The sequence below is a fragment of the Cyprinodon tularosa genome, unplaced genomic scaffold (assembly GCF_016077235.1).
Source record: "Cyprinodon tularosa strain WSP-4 unplaced genomic scaffold, ASM1607723v1 ctg260, whole genome shotgun sequence".
Classification (NCBI taxonomy): Eukaryota; Metazoa; Chordata; class Actinopteri; order Cyprinodontiformes; family Cyprinodontidae; genus Cyprinodon; species Cyprinodon tularosa.
In genome coordinates, this window is record NW_024038962.1 from 687169 (window position 1) to 710396 (window position 23228).

The 23228-nt window shown below is 36.9% G+C and overlaps 3 protein-coding genes across 4 annotated transcripts in view; 1 reads left to right on the forward strand and 2 right to left on the reverse strand.

The window, feature by feature from the left end:
* si:ch211-285f17.1 (sickle tail protein homolog) overlaps positions 1-1714 on the reverse strand; it is a 155799-nt gene extending 154085 nt beyond the window's left edge. The window contains exon 1 of the mRNA XM_038288995.1: positions 1439-1714. Within this exon, the coding sequence (XP_038144923.1) occupies positions 1439-1508 (70 nt within the window). The 5' untranslated portion in view covers positions 1509-1714. The remainder of the gene's footprint in view (positions 1-1438) is intronic.
* Positions 1715-3050: 1336 nt separating this feature from the next.
* LOC119785992 (OTU domain-containing protein 1) lies at positions 3051-6180 on the reverse strand. Its single transcript, XM_038289019.1, has one exon. It carries the CDS (start codon positions 5904-5906, stop codon positions 4677-4679), a length of 1230 nt encoding a protein of 409 aa, XP_038144947.1. The 5' UTR covers positions 5907-6180; the 3' UTR covers positions 3051-4676.
* A 3626-nt stretch (positions 6181-9806) lies between these two features.
* Positions 9807-17430, forward strand: tgif1 (TGFB-induced factor homeobox 1). Of its 2 annotated transcripts, XM_038289010.1 has the most exons (4): positions 9807-10001; positions 10116-10218; positions 14280-14509; positions 15855-17430. In XM_038289010.1, exons 2-4 carry the CDS (start codon positions 10203-10205, stop codon positions 16506-16508), a joined length of 900 nt encoding a protein of 299 aa, XP_038144938.1. In that variant the 5' UTR covers positions 9807-10001; positions 10116-10202; the 3' UTR covers positions 16509-17430. The 2 variants fall into 2 exon arrangements, with proteins under 2 accessions (XP_038144938.1, XP_038144937.1); XM_038289009.1 differs by having other exon boundaries at positions 9807-10218.
* Positions 17431-23228: the final 5798 nt, after the last annotated feature.

The window sequence follows — 23228 nt, forward strand, 5'->3', positions numbered from 1 at the left end:
CCCCCAGACATCCGCGGTTATATTTTTTATATTTATATCTTTTAAAAACAAAGCGGCACGTGTATGACGTCTGACGTATGACGAACTGGAGGTTGTTTTTTTTTTTTTTACTTTATTTAACCAATGTACATTACACCACCCGGCTACGCTCTACCTCTTATATATTCTGCTAGCAAATCTGAATCGTTAAATTCCATATCGACAGCGAGATCATCTGTGGTAGTAGCACTAGACATCTTCCAGTCATGTGAGTAAAAATAGCAGCAGTTCAGCTGACAGGACAAGAAGGATGAACAGTAGGCGGCGCACGCGGATGACGTCATACACACGCCGCTTTGTTTTTAAAAAATAGAAATATAAAAAATATAACCGCGGCCGTCTGGGGGACGGTGATTCGCCTACATGTTATGAATGCCGGGCGTACCATAAAGAATAAATTGTGAACAGTTTAGTTTCTATCTTCAAGTCGTTGCCCATAGGAAGACATTACTTGGATATAACCAAACGGAATATCTTCAGAACGGCTCCAAATGACACAGAACTCATATGGGTGAGTAGAACAGGATGCGATAATGTAAAATCAAGGGACAAATGTAAAAATAACAGTGTTCCCCTTTAAGTTATGCCACTGTCTGCCTTGCCTGAATTCCGGGTCCCTCTGTTCTGAGTCATTACATACAGAGGCTGAACTGCCTTGCAGTGGAAAAGATGCAGTCAACTATTAGCAGGGAAGCACTAGAAACCCCCAATTAATAACTATAGAACTATACTAAATGAATCTAAACCCTTACATTGTTCTATAATTATGAGTTATGAAACTATAAAGACATTAATACATATTTTTAATAACAGTTTGGAAATGTAGAATCAGGTGGAAAAACCTCCATCACATCAGACAATATGCTGAGGCTATATATGTCACCTTAAAAATGTGGTTTAAGTTAGGTAATAGAAATATATATATATTTATATTATTTGTATATAAATGACAAGACCTGACCTCCCACATATCCATAGTTTTTATTTCTACTTGTTCACAATGTTTTTTTTTTTTTTTTTTTTTTTTTTTTTTTGGGGGGGGGGGGGGGTTGCTCAGGGGAAACAGAAATGACAGAACAGTCTTTGGTTGATTGTAATTTATCATCACATCCTCAGTTTGTTTTTCAATATAATCAAATTTCTAGTAGCTTGTGATTGAGAAACAGGGAGCAACTAAAGCCTAAAACTATGGATTTTTAAAATAAATTCTGTGTAAACATCATAAATACAATGCATAATAAAGTTAGGGCTCAAAAAACATGCCATGAAGTATCAGTGATAATCTACAGTATGGTTTTAGTCAGCAGCAAATGAGACGTATGAAAGTTTCTACAGATCTACACATATTAGGGAGCGGAAAAGAAAACCATTTCATCTCAAAGTCTTAAATTTTCCTTACTTGTAAATTTGGGGCTTTCTTTGTGCTCACTGGGAGGAAGGTCCGCAAACTGCACCCGGTGTCCAGACATACTGGCCGTTTGAAAGTAGATCCTCTCCGTAAACTTTCCCAGCTGGTCAGTGCGTCCTGGCGCGTGGGGATCTTCCACGGAGAACCGCACGCTGCAGGAGAGAGTCTGCGTTTGTCGGTGACTTTCTTTCTCCCTATGCGCTGATTCAGAGCCTGCAACAGCCCCACTGCAGAGAAACCGGCTGCTCTCACCTGCCTCCTTCTGCTCCGCTCAGCCCGCCTGCTTGTTTATGGAGGAAACGCAGGCGCCACATAGAGCCTCTCTATCCTCCCGCATTAGACAGAAGACTCAAACTTTCTTCTATAAGCCTATGACTGCATTATTGCGCCACTACTGTAAAAAATATGATTCTAATAACATAATACAGTTCAATAAGCGGCAGGTCTAATACACACCGGCCATCGGCCATAATAATGAAAGCACTAATGTTATTGGAAGGTTATTTAAAGGAGAACTTAAGATTTTTCAACTTTAAATGGAAAAACGCAATATATTCATAAATGCATCACTTCAAAAAATATTTCATTTGAACTTTTTTTTTAAATAACTCGCATTAGAGGCTCTGATCATCCCTAAACTTGAACAAAAATTAAAAATACTGGATGCATTATTTAGACGTTCGGGTAATTTTGGAAATAGTATCAGAGTCTACAGTGCCATCTTTTGGCCGAAAAGCAGAACTGTATTTTTTTCTTTTCTTTTTTTTCTCTTTTTTTTTCTGGCATTGTGGTAGTTTTTGTTGGAGGAAATAAAAGAATAAAGAGTAATTTCCTGTTCTCTGAATAATTTACTGAAACAAACCATAGCTGAGGTATTTCTGGAAATCCTTCCAACGACTTTGTAAAAATAGACTGGAATGTGCTGCAGTTAGACTGAGGTATTCTTTTTTTTCTTTTTTTTTTGCTCTCTTTTGAAAGTTATTCTTTTGCAAACTTTTTTTTTGTTGTTGCAAATCCTCACTGGGATGATGATTGATTTGATTAATGGCTATAGAATACTTGCCCTTCCGTTTTTCATTTGGAGAAGATCCTTGTTTTATTGTAAAATTGCATTACCTTCATCATCGTTTTCTGTACATAAATCCTTGGGATTATATATTCTACCTTTACATTTATATTGTTGTACATTTGTCATTTAGTCACATTAAACCTGCTACTCTATTCCTTAATAAGATGTTATATTTGCTTTTACAAATACAACAGCAGCTGAAGCTTTAGGCGTGTTTAGCTTTTCACTAAAACATCAGTGTTTGTGGTCATTATGTTAGTGGTTATAACTTCCAACATAAACAATGAGGATAATAAATTTACAATTTGTTTTTTAGTTCTACTCTAAGTTGATTAGTTGGCTGAAGTCAACAAGATTTTATTCCCATAAAATCAAGAGTGTAATGATTACTTCTGGCATTGCTCTATCAGTCCTAACTTGATTCAACTGTGGTCAAGCACAATTTTGAACAGAAAGACGCTCAGGCAATACAAATAAGAGTAAGTTGGAGAAATAAAACTGTGGACATAATTCAAAATAAAAGTGAAGTCCATTTGTCTTATTTTATTCAGAAGTAATCCAAAAACATGAAATTGTTTACATTAATACAAATCACTGGGAATAAATGACAATAAGTTAAATTCCAACAATTATGTTGGGACTAGGCATGGACAGGATACTAGTATGATGGTAAAACGAGATTTGTACTAAAATGTACAATCTAACATTCTTAGAGTTTATAATTGGTAGAATGAGATACCGGATAAAGTGCTGGAGTTACTGGAATTTTCTCCAGGTGTGTTAAAGTAGTGCAGCTAACTGTTGGTGCAACTCTCGTGGTCAGCTATGACTAAAGGAAAACTACTAAACTTGTCACTTGCTAAAAAAGAAAGGAATTTGTAGTTTGGGTTATTTCAGATTAAAGAATAGAACAAATTGTCACAAGCTAGAAACTACAAACTCCCTTAGAATAAGTAATTAGTGCATATTAGCTCTAAAACTAACGCCAAATTCAGCTAGTATAAGTCTCTATTTTAAACATGTCTCTAAAGACTGTAAATAATAAAACATAAATAAAAATGGTTATACCTGTAATATTTTGCTTGAATAGCATTAGGAATACATTACTGCTTTAAGTAAAACCAATTAGATTATATTTAATTATATCTAATTAACACTATATCTAGTGCTTTTGTGCTAATGCTTTGCTAGGGGATAAAACAAAGAGAATTCCACCCTATGCCTAGTTGGAACTTTTGTGCTAAGAAAAGAAAAAGGAGATTCTACAAAATGCATAAAAAGTGGCAGAAATGCAATAAAGATTTCAATGTATTTCAAAAATAGGTTTTAAAACATTTCACTTTAAAATCTCATGCTTTCCTGATTCAAATAGGCAGTTTTCTGAGGAGTCTTTGGGAACATTTTGGATTTATTTGTGTACGTGAGATCCTAATATTTGGAATGTGAAATATAACAGTCTTTGTTGTTGTCTTAACAAACTTAGATCAGCTTAATTTTAAAATCAGCCTTGCATTTTACCAAGACTTCAATTTAAAGTTAGCTGCAGCTAAAAAGGTAGTAAAGTTGCCTTTTTTTAATGAATGAGAGTACATACAGTCAGAAAGTCAAAAATCAAAGCGATAATGGATAAACTGTAAAAATCAAGTCATAGTGCAGCAAATAAAAGACAAAGCAAGTCATCTAGAAATAAAATCACTGCAATCATTAAATATTAGTTTTTGTCCTTTGAATAGAAAATAATATAAAACATTTTCCTAAACTTTTCTTTTCCTCTACTCATTCAGACCTAGAAATGACAAATTCCAAAGCAAATTCCAGACTGCAGGGAACCCACTTTCAAATATATGGCAACTGCTACACAACATATGTCAGAGAAATCCAACTGGTCAGCCAAACAAAAGGCTAATAAATTCCTTAAACTTCAAGAAAACAAACTCAAATATTCACTCAGATCAACATAACTAAAATCTTCCAAAAAACAGCCATACATCCTTTCAAACTCCAATCCTGGAGTTCTTGTAAATAGAAAACTCAAGTCTGTGCACTGCACATACATTTAAGCCAAGAAATCTTACAAAAATAAGTTAAAGCAGGTAGAAACAAAATAAGTCTATCTTTCCTTCTGTAACAAAATATGTCCACTGTTACACAGTATTAAATTCAAACAGAACCGTTTTGTTCAAGGTACATCTTAGACAGCGAGGCCGCCATTGATTTCGCCAGTTCCTCGTCCCGCTTCCTTTGCATCTGCGATCGTCGACACCAGTCCTCGTACTCCGGATTGGGGAGGCGCTTATCCAGGACAACATCGTAGTGACCGTTGCTGAGCCAGCTGAGCCAGATTGCAGGTTTGGAGGCATCCTCCTCCCCGAGATAGTGCACCATGGTGGATACTGTGGCACTGTCCAGGCTGCCGCCAGTTGTAAGGTGGATATTGACATTCAGCATTTGGCTCATGGCTAGCAGCTCCGGATACCCGGCCCATGCCCCGTCTTGTGCCGCATTGATCAAGAACTCCCCGACGTCCCCCTCGATGATGGGGATGAACTCGTCGAGGTGGTCAGCGATGTGGTGCACGGTCTGCTCCCGCAGCTCCCCATGCTTGGCCTGGTCCCCGTATGTCGCCTTACACACGGCTCTGTATAGGCAGTTGCCATCTGGAATGATGTGGTACCTGTACTTGCGCCTATCCTGGAGGTATTTGTTCTGCCTCTCCACCTCGGCCAGGTAGCGGGTAACCTTATCGTTGATGCACCCCGTTTCTTGGCATCTCTGTGGCTGAGATTCTTGCAGGACGCTGAGCTCAAATGCCTTCTCCTTGTTAAAGTCTTTACTGGATGAACCAACGGGAGACATTTCTTCTATGTCAACCAGAGGAAATCCATTCCTTCTAGAAGATGTTTGTGAAGCAGCTTCTGGTTGATATGAATTCCTCACTGTCCCATTGATATTGTTGCTCCTGAAAACATGATTACCTGGAAACATCTCACCAGTCCCATTAGGCACATGATCCATCCCCACCACCGTTATATCTGAATCACAGTCATTGTAGAGCTGATTCTCACTTCTTTGCAGCTTGTTATTGGGCTCCTTTAGGATGTGAACTGGCACAGACCTCTCCACTCCATCGGGTCTACGGATTATTATCTCCGCCGTAGATGTGAAGTGAACCGGCCTCACCGATGAGGCTTCATAACAGGAAAGGGCTGGCATGTTTGGCTCACCCCTGTCGGTAGATGAAGTTGCGCGCACTTGAAGTTGTCCGTCGACCTCAGAGGAACTTTGCGCGGCCCCTTTGGAGCGCTCAGCCGCCGGGGACAGAGTGACAGTGACTTTCCCGGACCTAGACGCCCTCGGATAGTGTGTGAGAACGCTGTTGTACAGCTGCATGTTTGAACGGCAGTCCTTTATAGCGAGAGAAGCGGCAGGGCCGTTACGAAAACATGACAACAGCAGCTAAAAAATACACGCAGCCCCGTGTCATCGGCAACAACAGCAGGGAGTTGTGAGGAATGTCTCCATGGCCCCCAGTCCTGTTATCAGCGGAGCGCAGAGACGACGACACGCTCCAGTTTGGGCCCCTTGCGTCATTTACTGAGAGGGGGGGTGCCTCCCTAATTTTAGATTTCAAACTGCAACCCGAGCCTGCTGGTTAAAAACTGTGCAGCAAGATTCAACTATATGGACTTCCCTTTTAGATCTTTCAAAATAAAATGGCATTTTACGCAGCAATTACTGGAAAAAACCCAAATCTAGATAAGCCATTTTTTTCTTAAAATAAGTGCATTTGTTCTTGGATTGAGGAGGTAAAAGAGACATTTTGCCAATGGAACAAGACAATTTACACTTTAAATAAGAAAACACAATTGCATTGTCTAATTTCAAGTGTATATTATCTAATGATCTTATTTTAAGTGTAAAAATACTCATCCTGTTGGCAAACTATCTAACTTACCTACTCAAAGTAATAGTACATACACTTAATTTAGGAAATTTTAACTTATTTCGAGATTGTTTTTCCAGTGTGGGTTGTTTACAAGCCGATTTCTTATTTCTTCTACAATAATCAACTCCTAAAAGATTTAAGTTGCAAAAACAACCCTACACTTTGTGATACACATAAAATGCATGCATGGAAGGGGCTCTCTTTTAGCAGTTTATTCTAAACTAGTTGAAAAAATGTCATTTATATCATCATTTGTGTTTAGATACAAAAAAAGGACATTTCTGTCCAATAGATTTGTTGCTGTTTTTTCCTGCAGCTGAATGTTTTAGGTCGCTAACCATGAAAACTGATACAAAACCAATAAATGGACTGCTTTTTAGATAAAGATTTTATTTTTAAATTAGGGCTTTATTTAAGGGGCTTGTGTAAAAAAATGTTATCACCCCAGAAGAATAGCACATCTCATATGTTTCATATAATTAAGTTTACAGAACAAAGGCACAGAGACATAGCTTATTTTAAATAGTGGAAATAATTATTTTGGGATGCATTTAAGTATATGTAAGCAATAGGTCCAGAGTAAACAAATTGTATTTTCTCTCTCGTGTTTTGTATTAGATGTAACAATTTATTAATAATGTTTGAAAGAATGAAGCAATAAGATCAATCTAAACAGGGAAATTAAAATAGTTATACTAATTACAAAGATATCTACTTTTGGTGATTGGTAAGTTGTTAACAAATGACCAAAGCGCTATAAATGTAAATAAACTATTTTATTTTGAAATTTATTTTATTTTGCTTCCTTGGTTCTTGTGTCGATAGTGTACACTATAGCCCGTTTTTTTTTTTTTTTTCTTTCAAAAATTTAAACATGCCAAGAAAGTAAAATAAATAAATAATTAAAAAAGCAAGGAAAAAAAACAGCTCTACTGTCTGATTCTAAGGCTTTAAAGCAAGACAAGAAAAACATTTGCAAAACTGGTTTCTCAAACCCAGATATGGTGATAATTTCCGCACATTCAACTTTCAAATTCAGTCACAAATAATCTTATGAGATATACCCATAGTTATAAAAAGATATTTTATATTTTTTTAATAAAAAACAGACCCAACAAATATAAGACTAAACAAACCACAATTACTATTATAAAGTATTAATCATTAATAATAGTTATTTATTATATTATTATGCATTTTTTCAGTTTGATTCATAAACCACCTACTGTTAGTCACATTTAAATGCGTAAATGACAGTAGACTGCAAGCCTTTGATATGACAACCATGATCACATGCCTATATTTAACACCAGGACTGTCAGAGCTTCTGGAAATTACTAGAAGTGTGGCTGCTTGATTTAGCCTTTACCTCATAGTTATGCAGTTACTATTCAAGCTGTAAAGGATCTACTTAATGTATATGATATACAAGGTAGGGTAATAGGTCTGTGGAATATATGTATGTTCTGTCCATGGTTATTTTCTTCTTTTTTTTAATAGCTGTTTTGTTTAAAATTGAAAGACGTGTTATTTTTGTTTTGAAACTGATTTAGACCAGAAAAAAAGTACAATGTGGGATATGAGTAGAAGAAGACTAGAACTTAGACTTGACTTAGAAATAAAAGTGATGAAAGACAACTAGTAGGACCAATAAGATTATTTGAAGACCACATTGTCAGGTCTCATTATCTTTCCTTTCCTTTAGAACTGCTACCTAAAAAATATCCCCACAGATTGATGATTCCACCACCATCATGTTTTACAGTAGGGATGTAAAATTCCAATTTTAATCATGTCTGATCAGGAAACCTTTATCTACATGTTTGCATTGCCCTCTATCACATAAGAAAAAACAATTAGACTTCAAAGAAAGCATTTTCTTTGACAATAGCCTTCTTTTTGTCGCTCTATAATAGAGGTCAGCTTTATGAAATGTTGGATATTTGTCTTATCTGTCAAAAGATTCTCCCACCTGAGCTGTGATACTTGGAAGCTGCGGCATAATTAGGGCCCCATTGCGGTTTCTCCAACTAAATGTCACCTTACAGTACTTTGTGTAGATGGACAGCCATGTCTTGGTATGTTTCTATATTTGGAAGGTGTATTGAGCAGTGCACCATTTCATCTTAAAAGCTTTGGATATAAATATATGTTTCATAATCATACCCTGCTCTAAACATCTCCAAAAATAACAGACCTTCTGAAATTAAATAAAACAAAGCTGACCTCTATTTACTAATTAAGTGACTCCTGAAGGCAATGGATCTAAATCAAATATAATACAAAGGACTAGTTTAAAGATGGGTAAATAAAAATGCATCCCATGTTATTTTTTTTTTATAATTTTGGCAATATATTTCTTGAAAGCCCTTCCGTCCTCTTCCCAAATAATGCTTATTTATGTTAGTCTGAAATTATGATAATTACTGGCAGTGACTTTAAAAATATGGAAAAGTGAAAAATGTTTGGAAACATATGCAAGACACTGTATTAGACGTTTTGTTCAAAATCCCTAAGCCAGTAACATATCTACGTACAGCAGTGTAAATGTTTTTTTTTTCCTTATCTTTTTTTTTTTTTTTTTAGTTAAAACATGTCTCTTCGTTTTTTTTTGTTTTTTTTCCTTTTCTTTTTAAAGTGTCCAGCTACTACCCGGATATTGATTTCAGGATGCACAGCAGCGTGTCAACCACCAGAGGGAGCCAGAGGATCTAAAACTTTTTCCCCCCCACGCCGCATTCTAATATTAATTACAACGGTAACCACTAGAGGGCGACATTTAAGCCTGAAAGACGGACCCAGAGCAGTTGTTTGGAACAAATTCATGCAAACAGCCACAGCAGCTGTCGCAGGGTTGTGCAGCGCATACAAATGAATAACATCGATCGTTTCCCTCCCCATCGCTGTCCTTGTTTTTGGCTTTAGTATCCTGGACTGACGCACTATAACCTACAGACGCTGCAAGGAGGGTCAATTTGTCACTACTTAACAACTATATACTAGAAGTATAATAACTTAATTTAAGAAGGGGGACGCACCAAAAATGGGGATAGCAATAGGAATCCCTCAATGTAAAAACGTAGATCATAAAGCGTGGCGATAAATCTGTAAAAAAAAAAAAAAAAAAATGTATTCCCAAAGGCAGCGTTTGTTTCAATCATTTACTGCCACTAGGTCCGCAATGCTCCACCAGCCTGTTGTTTTGTTTTCATTCCGGACGCCCCGCCCCCTCAGAGGAAAACATAAAAATAAACAAACACGCCACCTCATCATCAAAGCTCTGTTTAATGTTATATGCATTTAAAGGGGAATCTGTTGCAGCTAAAGCCTTTAAAGAAACTGAACGCATTGGTGTCAGTGGAACGAGCCATGCTGATGTCAGAGGTTTGCTTCCCCACGCAGCTCAACATGGTGGGAGGATCTCTGTGCATTGAGTCACGCAGCTGTCAAAGATAGCTGTCACCCACTTCCACGATCAAACACACACTGAGTCAACGAGGAAAGGGGCTTTGAGAGCAGAAAGGACGGAGAGGTCTCAGGTAAACCCCCAAGGCTATCGCTTTTTCTCTTTTTTTTTTTTAATAAAGCCTCCCTAAAAGGACCTGAGAAAAAAGGAAATAAACATTTTCTATTTTTATTTTATTTTTTTAAAGAAACTTGATGAATAAGGATTTCTTTCCCTGGGATACACGCTGAACGGAGGAAAAGAGACATAAGTGGGCTTTTTTTCCCTAGCAGAGATGAAGACGAAAAAGGGTAAGTGGGATGTTTTGGATCAGATTGTTGTGGTGTGAGAAAATCAGCAGAATCCTTCCTTCTCCATATGCAAACCATGCAGTCCATTGTTTCCTTCCCTGACATGACAGGGGGCTTTTCTTCCACCATGTGCTGGCGCGGTGTCAAAAGTCGATCCGCTTGTTTTTCCACTCACCTTTTAGGATAACGTTACACGTGTTTTTATGCCACTTTTGTTTATATGTTTAAAAAAATCCTCCTGCGTTTAAGCGGATTTAACGACTTTTTTTTTTTTTTTTTGTGTAAACTGAAGAAAACAAAAACAAAAAAACGTTTAAACTTCAAACAAAGATACAAAGTCATTTTTTCCTTCCCTTTCTGTTTCGGTAGCTGTCGCTGATATGCGGCTGAGTGGATGATATAAGCCCAAGTTGCTGGGAACCATTGTTTGTGTTTGTGACGTTTTCACAACGTGCTTTCTTTTATTTGAATCGACACATTGGAGCGTTTCTCTCTTAAAGTGACATAATTAAACGTGGGGAACCAGAAAGCAGGCTCGTGTTTATCCTGACCTCATTGTTGGGAAGTTTCGTGGACCTCGTGGCGCGGCTCATTCACGCAGACACACAATAGAAACCCTCTCACCAGTTGGTTTAAACTTACAAAAGAAAAACCTGCGACTTCATTGTGCTTGGACACTTTTTCTGCTCGCTGTGGTTAGTTGTAACTTTTAGAAAGGTGTTGAGCTCTCCATAAGGCATATTTTAGCGAGTGGAAACTTTTCAGTGGGGTACAAAGAAGCACGCAGCCCTTGGGTTCTTTTGTTTAGTCTGGAGACGCTGATTTGCAACAGGTCTCCCCTCCCCCTTTCCCCTCTCCTCCAGCCTACGTAATTACCTCATCCTGTTGGGAACTTTCTTGCTCTTTTCACTACTTTGTGTTTCTTAGACCTGTAGCTGAACAGAGGCGTAACCAGAATATTCTTATAAGGGTGTCCAGGCAATAACTAATGTAGCTACACTGAGGGGTGACACCAGAACTTGTTCCAACAGGAAAATTTACACGCAAAACTTCCATATTTTCTAAAATAAAGACTAATTATACTTTTCTACAACCTTTGCTAACAAATAGACGCATAAATTTAAACATCAATCGTCATAATCCACGGTGTAACGACACAACAATTGGCCCCCAAGGCAACATTATCTGGGTGGGCCCCATACGAAGTAAAACACTCTGGATTACCCATAATTCCAAGTCGTAGTGTAAAAAAATAAAATACTCAAATACATTGTTTTTTTAAGACCTTTATTATTTGTACCATGTTATATGAGTGTATTTTTTACCAACCGTCTAATGAACTATACACAGTTATGAACATAGTAATTAAAAGTACCACTGTCTGCTTTGTTGTTGGTGTCGTGTTTTAAACGGCTCATCATCATGTTGAAATCTGCCATGTGTTGGGGTATAAATAAGGTCCAGTCAGTCACCTTACAATCAGGTGGGTTTTAAGAAGAATTTTTCGCACCATTACGTCTGCAATCAGACGTCCCAATCCACAATTGCGAAGTGGGCCTGCCAGGTGTCAGTAACGGGGCCCCTAATAGGTCGGGGGCCCCTAAGTAACTGCAGTCTGCGCTTAATAATATTTACGCCATTGTTCGTAATTTCTAGATAAAAGGTAGAGTGGATAAAACTCAGTTTTGAGTTCTGGGGCATACATCAATGATCATTGTCATTACTTACTTGATTCAATACATATTCTGCATAAAATTTATATTTACAAGCACTAATATCTACATAAATCGATTATTTGATAAGTTTTTATTCAAATTGTTGTTTATCTTTGATTTCACTGAAAACTACTAGATGACTTGCAGACAGATAATTTTCTATTTTCCCCATATAAGACAAAATCTAGTTCTGAAAAGAGCATGAATTCTGTACTTATCTTTGATGTTAGTATATTGATGTGTATAATTAACCAGAATAAAAACTCGAGAGTATTACTGCTGCCACCATCTGTATTAGACGGGGGGGGAATGGTAGGGGTGGCCACCCCTAGCCCCCCATCTAGCTCCGCCCCTGTAGCTCAAAGTTTTTTTTTGTTTTGTTTTTTTCCCCCAAAAGTGCACTCAAATAACTTCAGGTGTAAATATTAATCAGAATAAATCATATCTGAATGGCAGAACTTTTTAAAAAGTAAGTATTTCTTCCAGAAGACGATAATTTTAGTGTTCAATCTGCTTCTAGGCAGGGGTTTCATATCAATATAAAAGTTTTTAAAATGTCCACTTACCATTCTTACAGTTATTAGAATGAGATGCCACACAGTGTTAAAGTGACAGAAATTTTCTTGAAGGTACAGAGGATGATGTTCTTTTTCCGGGTGGATCGTCAAAATAAGTGGTCCTCCCACCTGTCAATCATTCTGGTGATATGTTTACATAAGGCCGTCCTACATGCCCGTCCCCATTTTTACTCACCAGTGGTGAGTCTGACAGGGTGGAAAAATTGCTAATCTTCTTTTGGAAAGTCAGCTTGTATGAGCGATGGAAGCAGCAACTTTTAAACAGAGAAATGGGCTTGTGCATGCTCTTGGGTATTAAACATGCATTCAATAAGAGTTCCCTCTCTGGAGCAGGTACAGGGTAGTGCATGTTTTTTGGAGAGGGCATATCTTCTCAAAAATTCACACAAACTTCTCTATTATACCTTTAAGCCTTGTGGACCAAAACGCAGTGCCCCTCCCCAAGCTGTTGCTGCAAACTCTGGTCTGTTGGCTGAAATGTATTTCTCCCTAATTTAAAGGAAATATACATTTATGTGTTGAGCTTTGAATATGTTCCAGGGTTGGAGTTTAGCAAAATCTTGCTTAAGCCTCAAGGATTTGTAGTCCTATGAATTATATTATTTTTAGTTTTTAATATATGGGTTTTTACAAACCATATACTAAATAGGATTAGCACAACAAACTTAACATTGTTATAACTGGTCTTTTTTTTAGTGACTGTTTCATGTCATTTGCATGGTTTAGTATAGTTACTGTAGCATTTCTGTCCTTTTTTTCTACACCTTAAGATGATATTGTGTTTCTGAAGCAGTAAAAAAAAAAAAAAAAAGACACATAGTTTGGCACACAAATATTTCAAGGTGATGTACTTAACAAGAATACTTAATCTCTCCATCAGCCTTTGCTGATTTGCTTATATAAAATAAACATTGTATAATAGCTAAGCTGGCTTTTGCCCAGAGGCCACATCATCTGAAACTTTTCCCTTTAACAGACTTGTTGTAGAAACTACTGAAGCATCCCCAATCATTCCTATTAAGTCTATAAAGGTAGGAACTTTAACAGATATTAACTGATAGTGTTGGCATATCTACTGCAGTAGTTTTGAATAAAAGCGATTATATAAAATTTGTTTCAAAAGGTTTAAAAGTGAAAATAAATCTTTTCACTTTATTTTTCTTTGAGAGTCTTATACTACCCTGTGACTGTAGAACAGGAGAAATGTCTAACTTCTTTTTACTTTTGAAAACAGAACATCTACACGCACTGAAAGACAAGAAGAAGCCCCATACTGACCTAAGATGATATAAATGAATAAAAGCTCTTGTAGCAAAGTTATTCCTGGAAAAGGAAGGAAGGGGTTAGGTTTATTACTTAACGCCATGGTGGTGGCCGTGTTGATATGCCGCTGTTATGATGATTTAAAAGTCCCAAACCGCTGTTTTATTATGACTAACGTTGAAAGTGAAGCGTCTAATCTTCAAAGTCAGCATCCCACTTTAATATTCATTTCCGACCAGTTTGGATCGTTTAAGGCACATTTTTTTTTTCTTTTTTTGTGACACAGCATCAAACCAGTCTTTGTGACGTCCCCCCTTTCCTTCATCTCTCCCCCTCCCCTTTTCTCCTAACACCCTCCCTCCTTTGCTTCTTATATGAATCACATGGCTGAACTTGACAGCTCGCTTCTGACACATCAGCTGCCTTCCAGCAGACTTGATGAAAATGGGATAGGCCCTTCCTTTTTCCTGTCTTGTCCTAATGTGCTCTCCTTCTCTGGTTTCAGGTCTGGCGATGCTGTCGGGGAGCGAGACGGACGACGAGGATAGCGTCGATGCCCCTCTGGACCTGTCCTCTAGTGCTGGGAGCAACGGTAAACGGAAACGGAGAGGCAACCTGCCCAAAGAGTCAGTCCAGATCCTCAGGGATTGGCTGTATGAGCACCGTTACAATGCTTACCCCTCAGAGCAGGAGAAGGCCCTTCTCTCCAAACAAACTCAGCTCTCCACGTTGCAGGTATGATGTGGAGACACATAAAATGACCTAAGATTTTCTGCCTGTAAACAATTACAGTAAGAGAAAAAAAACCCACCAGTGTAAATCTGAGGAGGAAATGAGCAGGAGCTTGACTCATATCCTGTCAAGATGGTAAACGCAGCACTTCAACAGTGAATTGAGGGTCATCCAAACCAGCTCTACGTTGCAACATGAAAAAGTATATGAGGCAACGTGAAGAAACTCACTGCCTGTGAGTGCTGAGGGTTTGGCTGAGAGACATTGGACAGGAATTTCCCTCCCTCCAGCCGCGTTCCATCCCAGCTGTCTGGGAACAATGCACAGTCATTTACATACTTAGAGTTACTGGCCTCCCTGAGCCAGTTACAACTAGCCTGAAGGGGCAAACAAAAAGGGGGTGGGACAACCGTCATTAGGGCTGTAACAAAGGAGATATTGAAAGCTGTTAAAATCATAGTTAACGATTCTGGATGTTAATTCCTAAGCAGTAAATAAATTACCTAAACATAACTCCTTGACTTCATTTATGATTCAGCAAAATTGGTTTGTTGCTAAGACTGAAGCTTTATTCATATCAAAGGTTGGCTGGTTATTTAGATCCAGGCCGATGATTATTTATGCTTGAAATGGAGCCAGAAGGTGGCGTGTAACCAGAGATCTTCCCAATATTGATTTTAATGTGCAAAGAAGAATAAATAAATAAAATGTTTTTTTATATAAATGATTAATTTCAGAATTTTACACCTATTTAACTCTACATCTGACACTTCAAGTAAATAGGCATTACATGCTCTATTTTAAGTGCGTTTCAGACAGGAAGATTAATCGCGCTTGTAAACAACTTCACAATATCAACATGAAAAAGAAAACATTTAAAGGTTAAAAAACCCCACCTGAGTAAGGTCATTATTTAAATTTTTTTTTTAAATAGGCCAAATGTGGCACATCTTTTCATTTATCACGTTCCCCGTCAGACAAGCAAGAGGTTATCAGGAAGTATGAATTCTGACCGTTAAGGTGTTTTCAATATGGCAAAAAGGAAAGGTAGTGAAAGTTACTGGAAATAAAAGTTTGCTTCTGATGGTAAACATATGTCTAAACAAGTGGCACTATTCAACCTCTGCTGTTCCCGTTGTTTTAAGACACACACGGTGAAGAGAAGTACAAAATATATAACTTGTGATGCCAACAGCATTCTTGCTTAGAATAAAAAACAGTTTGCAGAAGTTGTCCTATTTTACTATTACAGAAGGTGTGTCTTGTGAAGTTGGATATTTTAGTGTGACAGTTAACCAAATAGTGTCACTTTCTAATTTGGGGATTTTTTTCCGTCTTGTTTTTCCAGGTGTGTAACTGGTTCATCAATGCACGGCGGCGGCTCCTCCCAGAGATGCTGAGAAAAGATGGAAAAGACCCCAACCAGTTCACCATCTCCAGGAAAGGCAGCAAAACGAGTGATAGTTTCTCAGACAGCTCCCAGTCCCCAAAACATAGCAGTCCCGCTGCGGTCGCCGAGGAGGCTTGCGACAAACGCATCCTCCACCCCTCCAGCTTTGATCCCAGCATTCCCAGTGTCCTGAGGAAGCCTGTGTCTCCCTCAGTGTCCTCTCCGGTCTCCTCGTCTCCCTCTCTTGGCCTCATTCCAAATCGTCCCTCTGTCATCTGTCACACCACTGTCACCACAGCCATGCAGGCCAGCCCGACAGCCTCCCACCCTTCACTGCCAGGGATGAACTGTGACAGGGCGGCCGAGCTGCTGCAGTCCATGCCGGCTCAAGCCGCGTTCCGCTGCCGGGATGAAGGGCCACTAAGCGCCACCACCACCATCCTTGGCACCAGCATGGAAGGCAACCTAAGCCCCCGCAGCGGTCTGTTCAACACCCCTCCCCCAACCCCTCCAGACCTCACACAGGACTTCAGCGGCTTTCAGCTCCTGGTGGACGTGGCTCTTAAACGGGCTGCAGAGATGGAGCTGCAGGCCAAGCAGCTGGTGTCCTAAAGGAGGGAAAGGAGACTGACTTTGAGTCTCCAATGTGGATTTTCTTTTCTGCACGCAAGAGAGAACAAACCTACACAAAAGGCTGATCATTTCTACTTTTGGTATACCAGTCGACATGATGAGGATGTATTTGTTTTTTTGTTGTTTTTTTTCTAAAGACTCTATCAAGGTGCCTTGGCTGTAAGTTTAGTCATTTCATATACTTGCATATGTATCTACATGTGTATTTTATTTGCACACAATGACCAAAAACCTTATCAAAGAAATGCTGCCTATCTTTATGTCTTTGACGTGTACCGAATATTGAGGTAGAGGGATGAGGCAAGAGTTGGGTGATTCAGATGGGCTGCGTCCACACACTTTGACGGTTAAAAACATTTCAGAGTTCCTGATTTGCTCTGCCTCGTTTGTTTGCACACTAAAGGCAGAAAAAAAAGGTCATCTCATTGTCTTACACTTTGCTCTTGGCATCCATCAATGAAAAAAAAACGTATTCACTACTGTAGTTAATGTTTAACTGTTTTCATACGTATAGTTATGATTTTGTCATTTACTTTTAGCTATTTTAAAACCAACTGTTTTTCTTTATAATCGTATTTTCATACCAAGGGATGTTTTCAGATGTCAAATGTAGCAGGTTCTTAGACTGAGCCTTTACCCCCCCCACCATCACTCAGAGGAAAATGATGGCCAGTGGACTGTATAACTATAAACACTACATATTTGCCGTTAAACAAACTGAAAAAGATACATTTTCTTTCTTTTGAAATCACCAAAAACAAGCATTTGCTTGCTTCTAATAGGATCATGTGTACAGTTAATGTGACACACTGCCACATGATGTGATTTCTTTTTCATACTGTGCAATGTTTGTGACAAGATGCCGTCACATGGGATTCAAATAAAGTTTTGTTTTTTTCTACATCTTGAGGGTTTTCTTTTATAAAAAAAAAATTATTAGCTTAATTAACTAATTACTATGCCTTAAAAGGAAATTTCAGGAAATTTTGCGAGTAAGGCGTTGCTTTTTGTCTGAAGCATTGATTTTAATGATATTGGCTTAAAGTAAATAAAAACTTTAAATATTTGGAAATTTAAATGAAAGAGACACAATTATAGATGTAAGAAAAAAAACACGTATATAAACCTGTGGGAAAAAAAAAAAAAAAATATATATATATATATATATATATATATATATATATATATATATATATATATATATATATATATATATATATATATATATATATATATATATATATATATATATATATATATATATATATATATATATATATATATATATATATATATAAACCAGAGAAAGCTGACTTGACATTTGTCCTGCAGGGATTTAACACCTCCCGGATAAACCATAAACGGTCAATTCGGAGGACAGCTGGTTGCTCCAGCTGAGCAGTATCCGAGCATATTACCACACTGCACTCAGTTATTCATTTAAACATTAAATGCCAACAAACCCTGCAAAAAGTGGTCACAAAATATGTAAAAAAATTAAATAAAATGTGTTTATTTGCCAGTAATTTGAGCAGGTAAATACGATGATCCGCCAATCGGAGTGAGCATTGTTGCCTTTAATATAAAATACATATTTTGCACTAGAAATAAGATTGAGTTGTGTCATCTTATTTTAATCATAAATCATCCTATCCATTGACACTTTTTCTCCTGCTTAAATCTAACTAAATTGTATTTTAATTTTTACAGTTTAGAAGATCAAAAATTCAATAAAACTTTTAAATCTGAGGGTTTTACAGTTTGAACTGAATTGATAAAATAAACCAATCCTTTGAGATGTGCCTATATAGTGAGAAGCAAACACGTGAGTCAATTTGTTCTCATCAAACAAAATTTCTAAAATAAGGGTTAAGTTAAACTCCATTTTTACAGTGCTTTAATTTCAAAGCAGACAGCTACCTTGGCTGAAAGTCAAAGTTTTTGATTATCATTGAAAGAAATTAAGTAGTCAACCTCCTGCTGCCAGGAGGTTGACTACCGGCCTTTTTACATATACATACAAATTGGAGTCATATTATGATGGTAGGAGGAGTCTTTGTCTTACCCAGAATAGTTTCTTTATCTTCTGGGATCAACAAATCTTGACTGAAAATTGGGGACATCCTTGGAGCCATCTACTATATGCTTATAGCCATTTAACAGAACCTCACTTCAAAAATCTTTCAACAATTCCTTTAACATGTGCTTAAACTCCTGTAAACCCAATTCAAATGTAACGATTACATTTATTTTTATGCCTTTAGGATAAGCAGAGGGCTTTGAGTTCAAATGTTCCGTAAAGAAATGCAACACAAGAAGACAGAAACAGTTTAGTACTCTCATTCTTTCCACTGGCATTCCTGGGTGTGAGAGGTTTTACAATGACTCCTGTGAATTAGCATAATCCTGCATAAATTAGCACAGGGGAAACAGCAGACGTCAACAGTTTCATGTCAGCAGGGGTTGGTGTGTCTGCATCTCTTTATAGATCATGATTGAGGCAGAAAGACAGGCAATCACCATTCTGGTCTTCCTATTAACCTAAAGATTTGCTCAAAAGGTTTTATATAAGTAGCCAGCATCTTAGATGTAGTAACTTTCTATTGGTTTGTTTGTTTCACACTCTAAAGTCAGAATATGTGAGTTTGAGATAAGAACAACAACAAAATCCCCAAACCTTACTACCAGCTTACAAAGTCAGCAAACCAGGGATCAACATCCAAGATGGCTGCTCTGCACAAACAACATTGTCAATCATCTGAACTGTGGTGTGAAAGGCCGAAGTTAGCTCTAAGTGCGAGAGGAACCAAGGCCAAAATTGACTTTCACTACCTTAAGAAAATTCCAATCAAACACACAATCATCTTCTTCTTACATCTCTTTTTTTTAGGGTTGGAAACTATTAATTCCGTAAAAATTCAAAAAATATCCACTGGACTTGGTTTTCAAGATTTGAAGACGTTTCGCCACCTCTCCAGGAAGCTTTCTCAATTCAAAATTACTATTTTGAAACTATTAATAAACTTGTAAACCATCATCCCGTTTTACACAGAGTGCTTATTAAGTGAAATCAAACACCTATCAGAATAAGTAAGTTTTCATTTTTTTTCCTGTAAATTTTAAACAGATCTAACCTTAACCCCCCCCCCCCCCAAAAAACTATGCCATTAATACTTTCCACTGTCCAATATGTTTTTTATGGGACGTCACGGTTTTAAACTACTTCCATCTTTAGAATAATTCACCACAGATTTCTCAGTAAATATCTCTCAACAGGAATAATAGCAAAGGTGTTAAGTTTTCCTAAGTAGTCCTCACATGAATCCCTTTTAAAGATATTGTTTTAACCAAACATTATGCAAAAAATATAGCTTCAACATCCTAATGGCTTACAAAAAACAAAAAATGTTCTTTCACTGGTTATGTGTAATATTAAACTAAAAATATATTTTAGTGTCCCAACAGCACAACTGTACACATAGCAAAAAACGAGCAATAAATGTACAAGAAAACAAATTAGTTTTTCCATACATATTTTTTCGATTTCGATAGATTAGATATGAGATTTTAATAAGATTAAAATGAAGTTTGGAGTTGATATAATATAAAACTGTGAAAAGGACAGCAGCAAATACTCAACTTATAAATAATAGTGAAATCACCATTTTGCATACTGATAGTATGCAAGCTAGAAGGTTTTTAAATCTCATGTTTTTTTAGTTATAATTTAGTTTTTTAATAGTTTATGACAGAGTCTGAGGGATTATTATAAAGTATTAAAGATTAAAACAGACCTTTAAGCAGAATAATAAAAACCCACCAACTTAGACTTTTGCATGGGATGCATAGAAACAAAACATCCTCTCATAACCAGCACAACGCAAACTCCTAACCCTGACCCTGACCGATGAGACCAGCCTACCCTACTTCCCATTATGGCTGATGTGTGAATGATAAATCACCAGAAGCTGCTCTGTGTACAGGAGCATCAAGGCTAAACGGAGCCCAAAAGTGCCGTTTAATTATGGGGATCTGCCCCTGCGGAAGGGGAAACGCCCCAAAAATGCCTACTAATCTGCTTAATTATATTGCAATTGAAAACACATGTTTAGACAGCGAAAAAAGAAATGAAACACAATAAAATAAGAGCAATGACTCTTTACTTTAATGCTGATAAGAGCTTATACATGTGCCATAACATCAACAATGTAGTAACATAATTACAAAATGTATATCTGCCTTATATGTTATTCATGTGGTTTAGTTTACATATACAAAGGGAGACATTCATTTATGTACAAATACTGATCTCTCCAACCACAGGTGTACCTCAAATTAGATTATCGAAAAGTTTCTTAACTTCAGCAACTTAATCCTAAAAGTGAAACTTAATTTACGACATACAGTGATATTTAAAGCTGTTTTTTCCCTCGTAACTTTAATCATTATATCTTACAGCTATTACAACCATAATTTAAATGAAGTTTGGGCAACATTAAAGGGCAATGCTAAAGGCATAGCATTGCTCTGAAGAAATGTTGGTTTTATTTATTTGTAGGTGGAATATAAAGTTAATACAAAATGAAATAATAAATAATCAAATAATGAAAAGGTACTGATACAGAGCTAGAAAGCCCCAACAGGCAAACAGAGTGGCTTTTCCAGAAAACAGATCTTTGCTTCAAACAGAATTGCAGAAGCCAGTTATGCTGCTCTCTTTACCTCTAAAGAGTAACTCACCCCAAAATATTTTTTTTGGCAGATACATTGTATAAGGCTGGCCTAGGGTTGCTATGCAAGTGTTAGTACTACAGTAGCTACAACCGTTAGATTAATCTGTTACTTAATGCTTTAATTAGGGGTGTCATTATCGATCGGTATTAATATCGGTCCAATATTAGCTAAAAAAAATATCGGATTATTTCAGCCAGCATCCAAAATTTCCAATACTTTCATGCGGAGCTTTCATGTTAGAAACACTCTGCCTCCTTTTAAAGTTTCTGTATCCAAATGGTTAATATCACATGGTTTAATTGTTGTTATACAGATTTTTGTTGCCTTTTGTTCTTCGTTTTTGTAATATCACTTGATCAAACATGTTCTGAAATTCTTTGATGTAAAATAAGTAAGCACGTATGATTCATGCTAATTTTGTATTGGGTCAATTCACATAGCTGTAGTATCAGTATGGTATCAGAAATGAAAAAAGTACATCTCTTGCTTTCATTAGCGGTACATGCTATCGTCGTAGCATTTAAATGAAACTTAATGCTCCGTCAAACGTCTCTCAGAATTTAGACTCCTAGGAACTTTCACTTCTCTTAATCTTTAACAGTCTTTGAAATATTAACTTCATACCAATGTTTAAAATAACAAACAGGCATAAAAAGCCAATATAAATGGAGTTTTGACCAACACTATTTTTGAGAAGAGCTAAATTGCTAAAATAGATTCCTGTTAAATAATATTGCATCAAAGTTGTGAAAAGGCAAAAACAAAAGAAACGGTACAGCAAATGTGCACAAGAACAAAAGTGTACATTTAAGATGACTGAGGAGAAAAGCCTGTGAAAATATTTTATGACAATGTTGTCGATGTGCTTTATTTGTCAGAAGACCTGCTGCATCTAATCGCCATAAATAAAAAGAAAAAAAACTGATGATGATGACATCAATCATCCTATTCTTAAAGCAACTTGGATATCTTTGAAACATAAGCCGAGAGAAAGGCTGTCCAACTCAAAGACATGCCAGATTGCCTCAGAATTTCCTGCAAAAGATCCTCTGGCCAATTATAAACATATTGTGATGTATAAGGATAATGTTTCAGAAGTCACAGGACTTGGAATCAAAAGGAATCTTTTTATATTAGTTTCGTTTTTTGCTCCAATTTGCTGAAAATCTAAAGATCGGGCTTCCAGGTTATAATCATGACAATGACCAGCAATAAAAAACTTAGCGTATCACTGTATGTGTAATGAATCTTTAAGTTTCACTTCTTATACAGAATTAATTAAATAAGTTCAGTTTTTAAGGATGTTTAAATTCATTGAGATCCAGATGCTTCAAAAGTTCAACATTCTGGTTTCGGTCTCCCTGTTACTTCAACATGGCTATACTGATATGTTTTAATAATATACATAGATAGAATATCTTTTACTAGACATTTAATGCAAACACAACTTTAAAAGTTAAAAAAAAAACTAAACAAAACAAAGGGCTTGATTTAACCAATGTGCCGTCCATCAGCTAAAGGAAATACAAATTGGATGTAGGAGTACATAATGTACATACGGTAATAAAATTTAAGGTAGCTGTTCAATAAGGTAAAAGAGCAGAATAAACAGGATCCCTGCTTATTCAATGGCACAAACATTGTCAGATCAATACTAAAAACTAAATTAAATTTGACTTTCTGCTATTCTATAATCTAAAATAAATAAAATGACAATAGGCCAGATCAGGATTGTCTCCACATTCAAGCAGCTAATAGAAATGCGTTATTACACTTGGAGAATGTTGGGTCAACTTTTTCAAACAGAGAAATTATTTATAATGTGTCGGAACGACTTTTACATTTATGGGGGATATTCCTGATGAGGAGGCTTATATACAATAAGAAATTGAACTTTGGGTCATATAGAGCTGCATTTCAAAACAATTAGAACAGCATAGAACGTGTTTATTTCAGTAGTTCAAT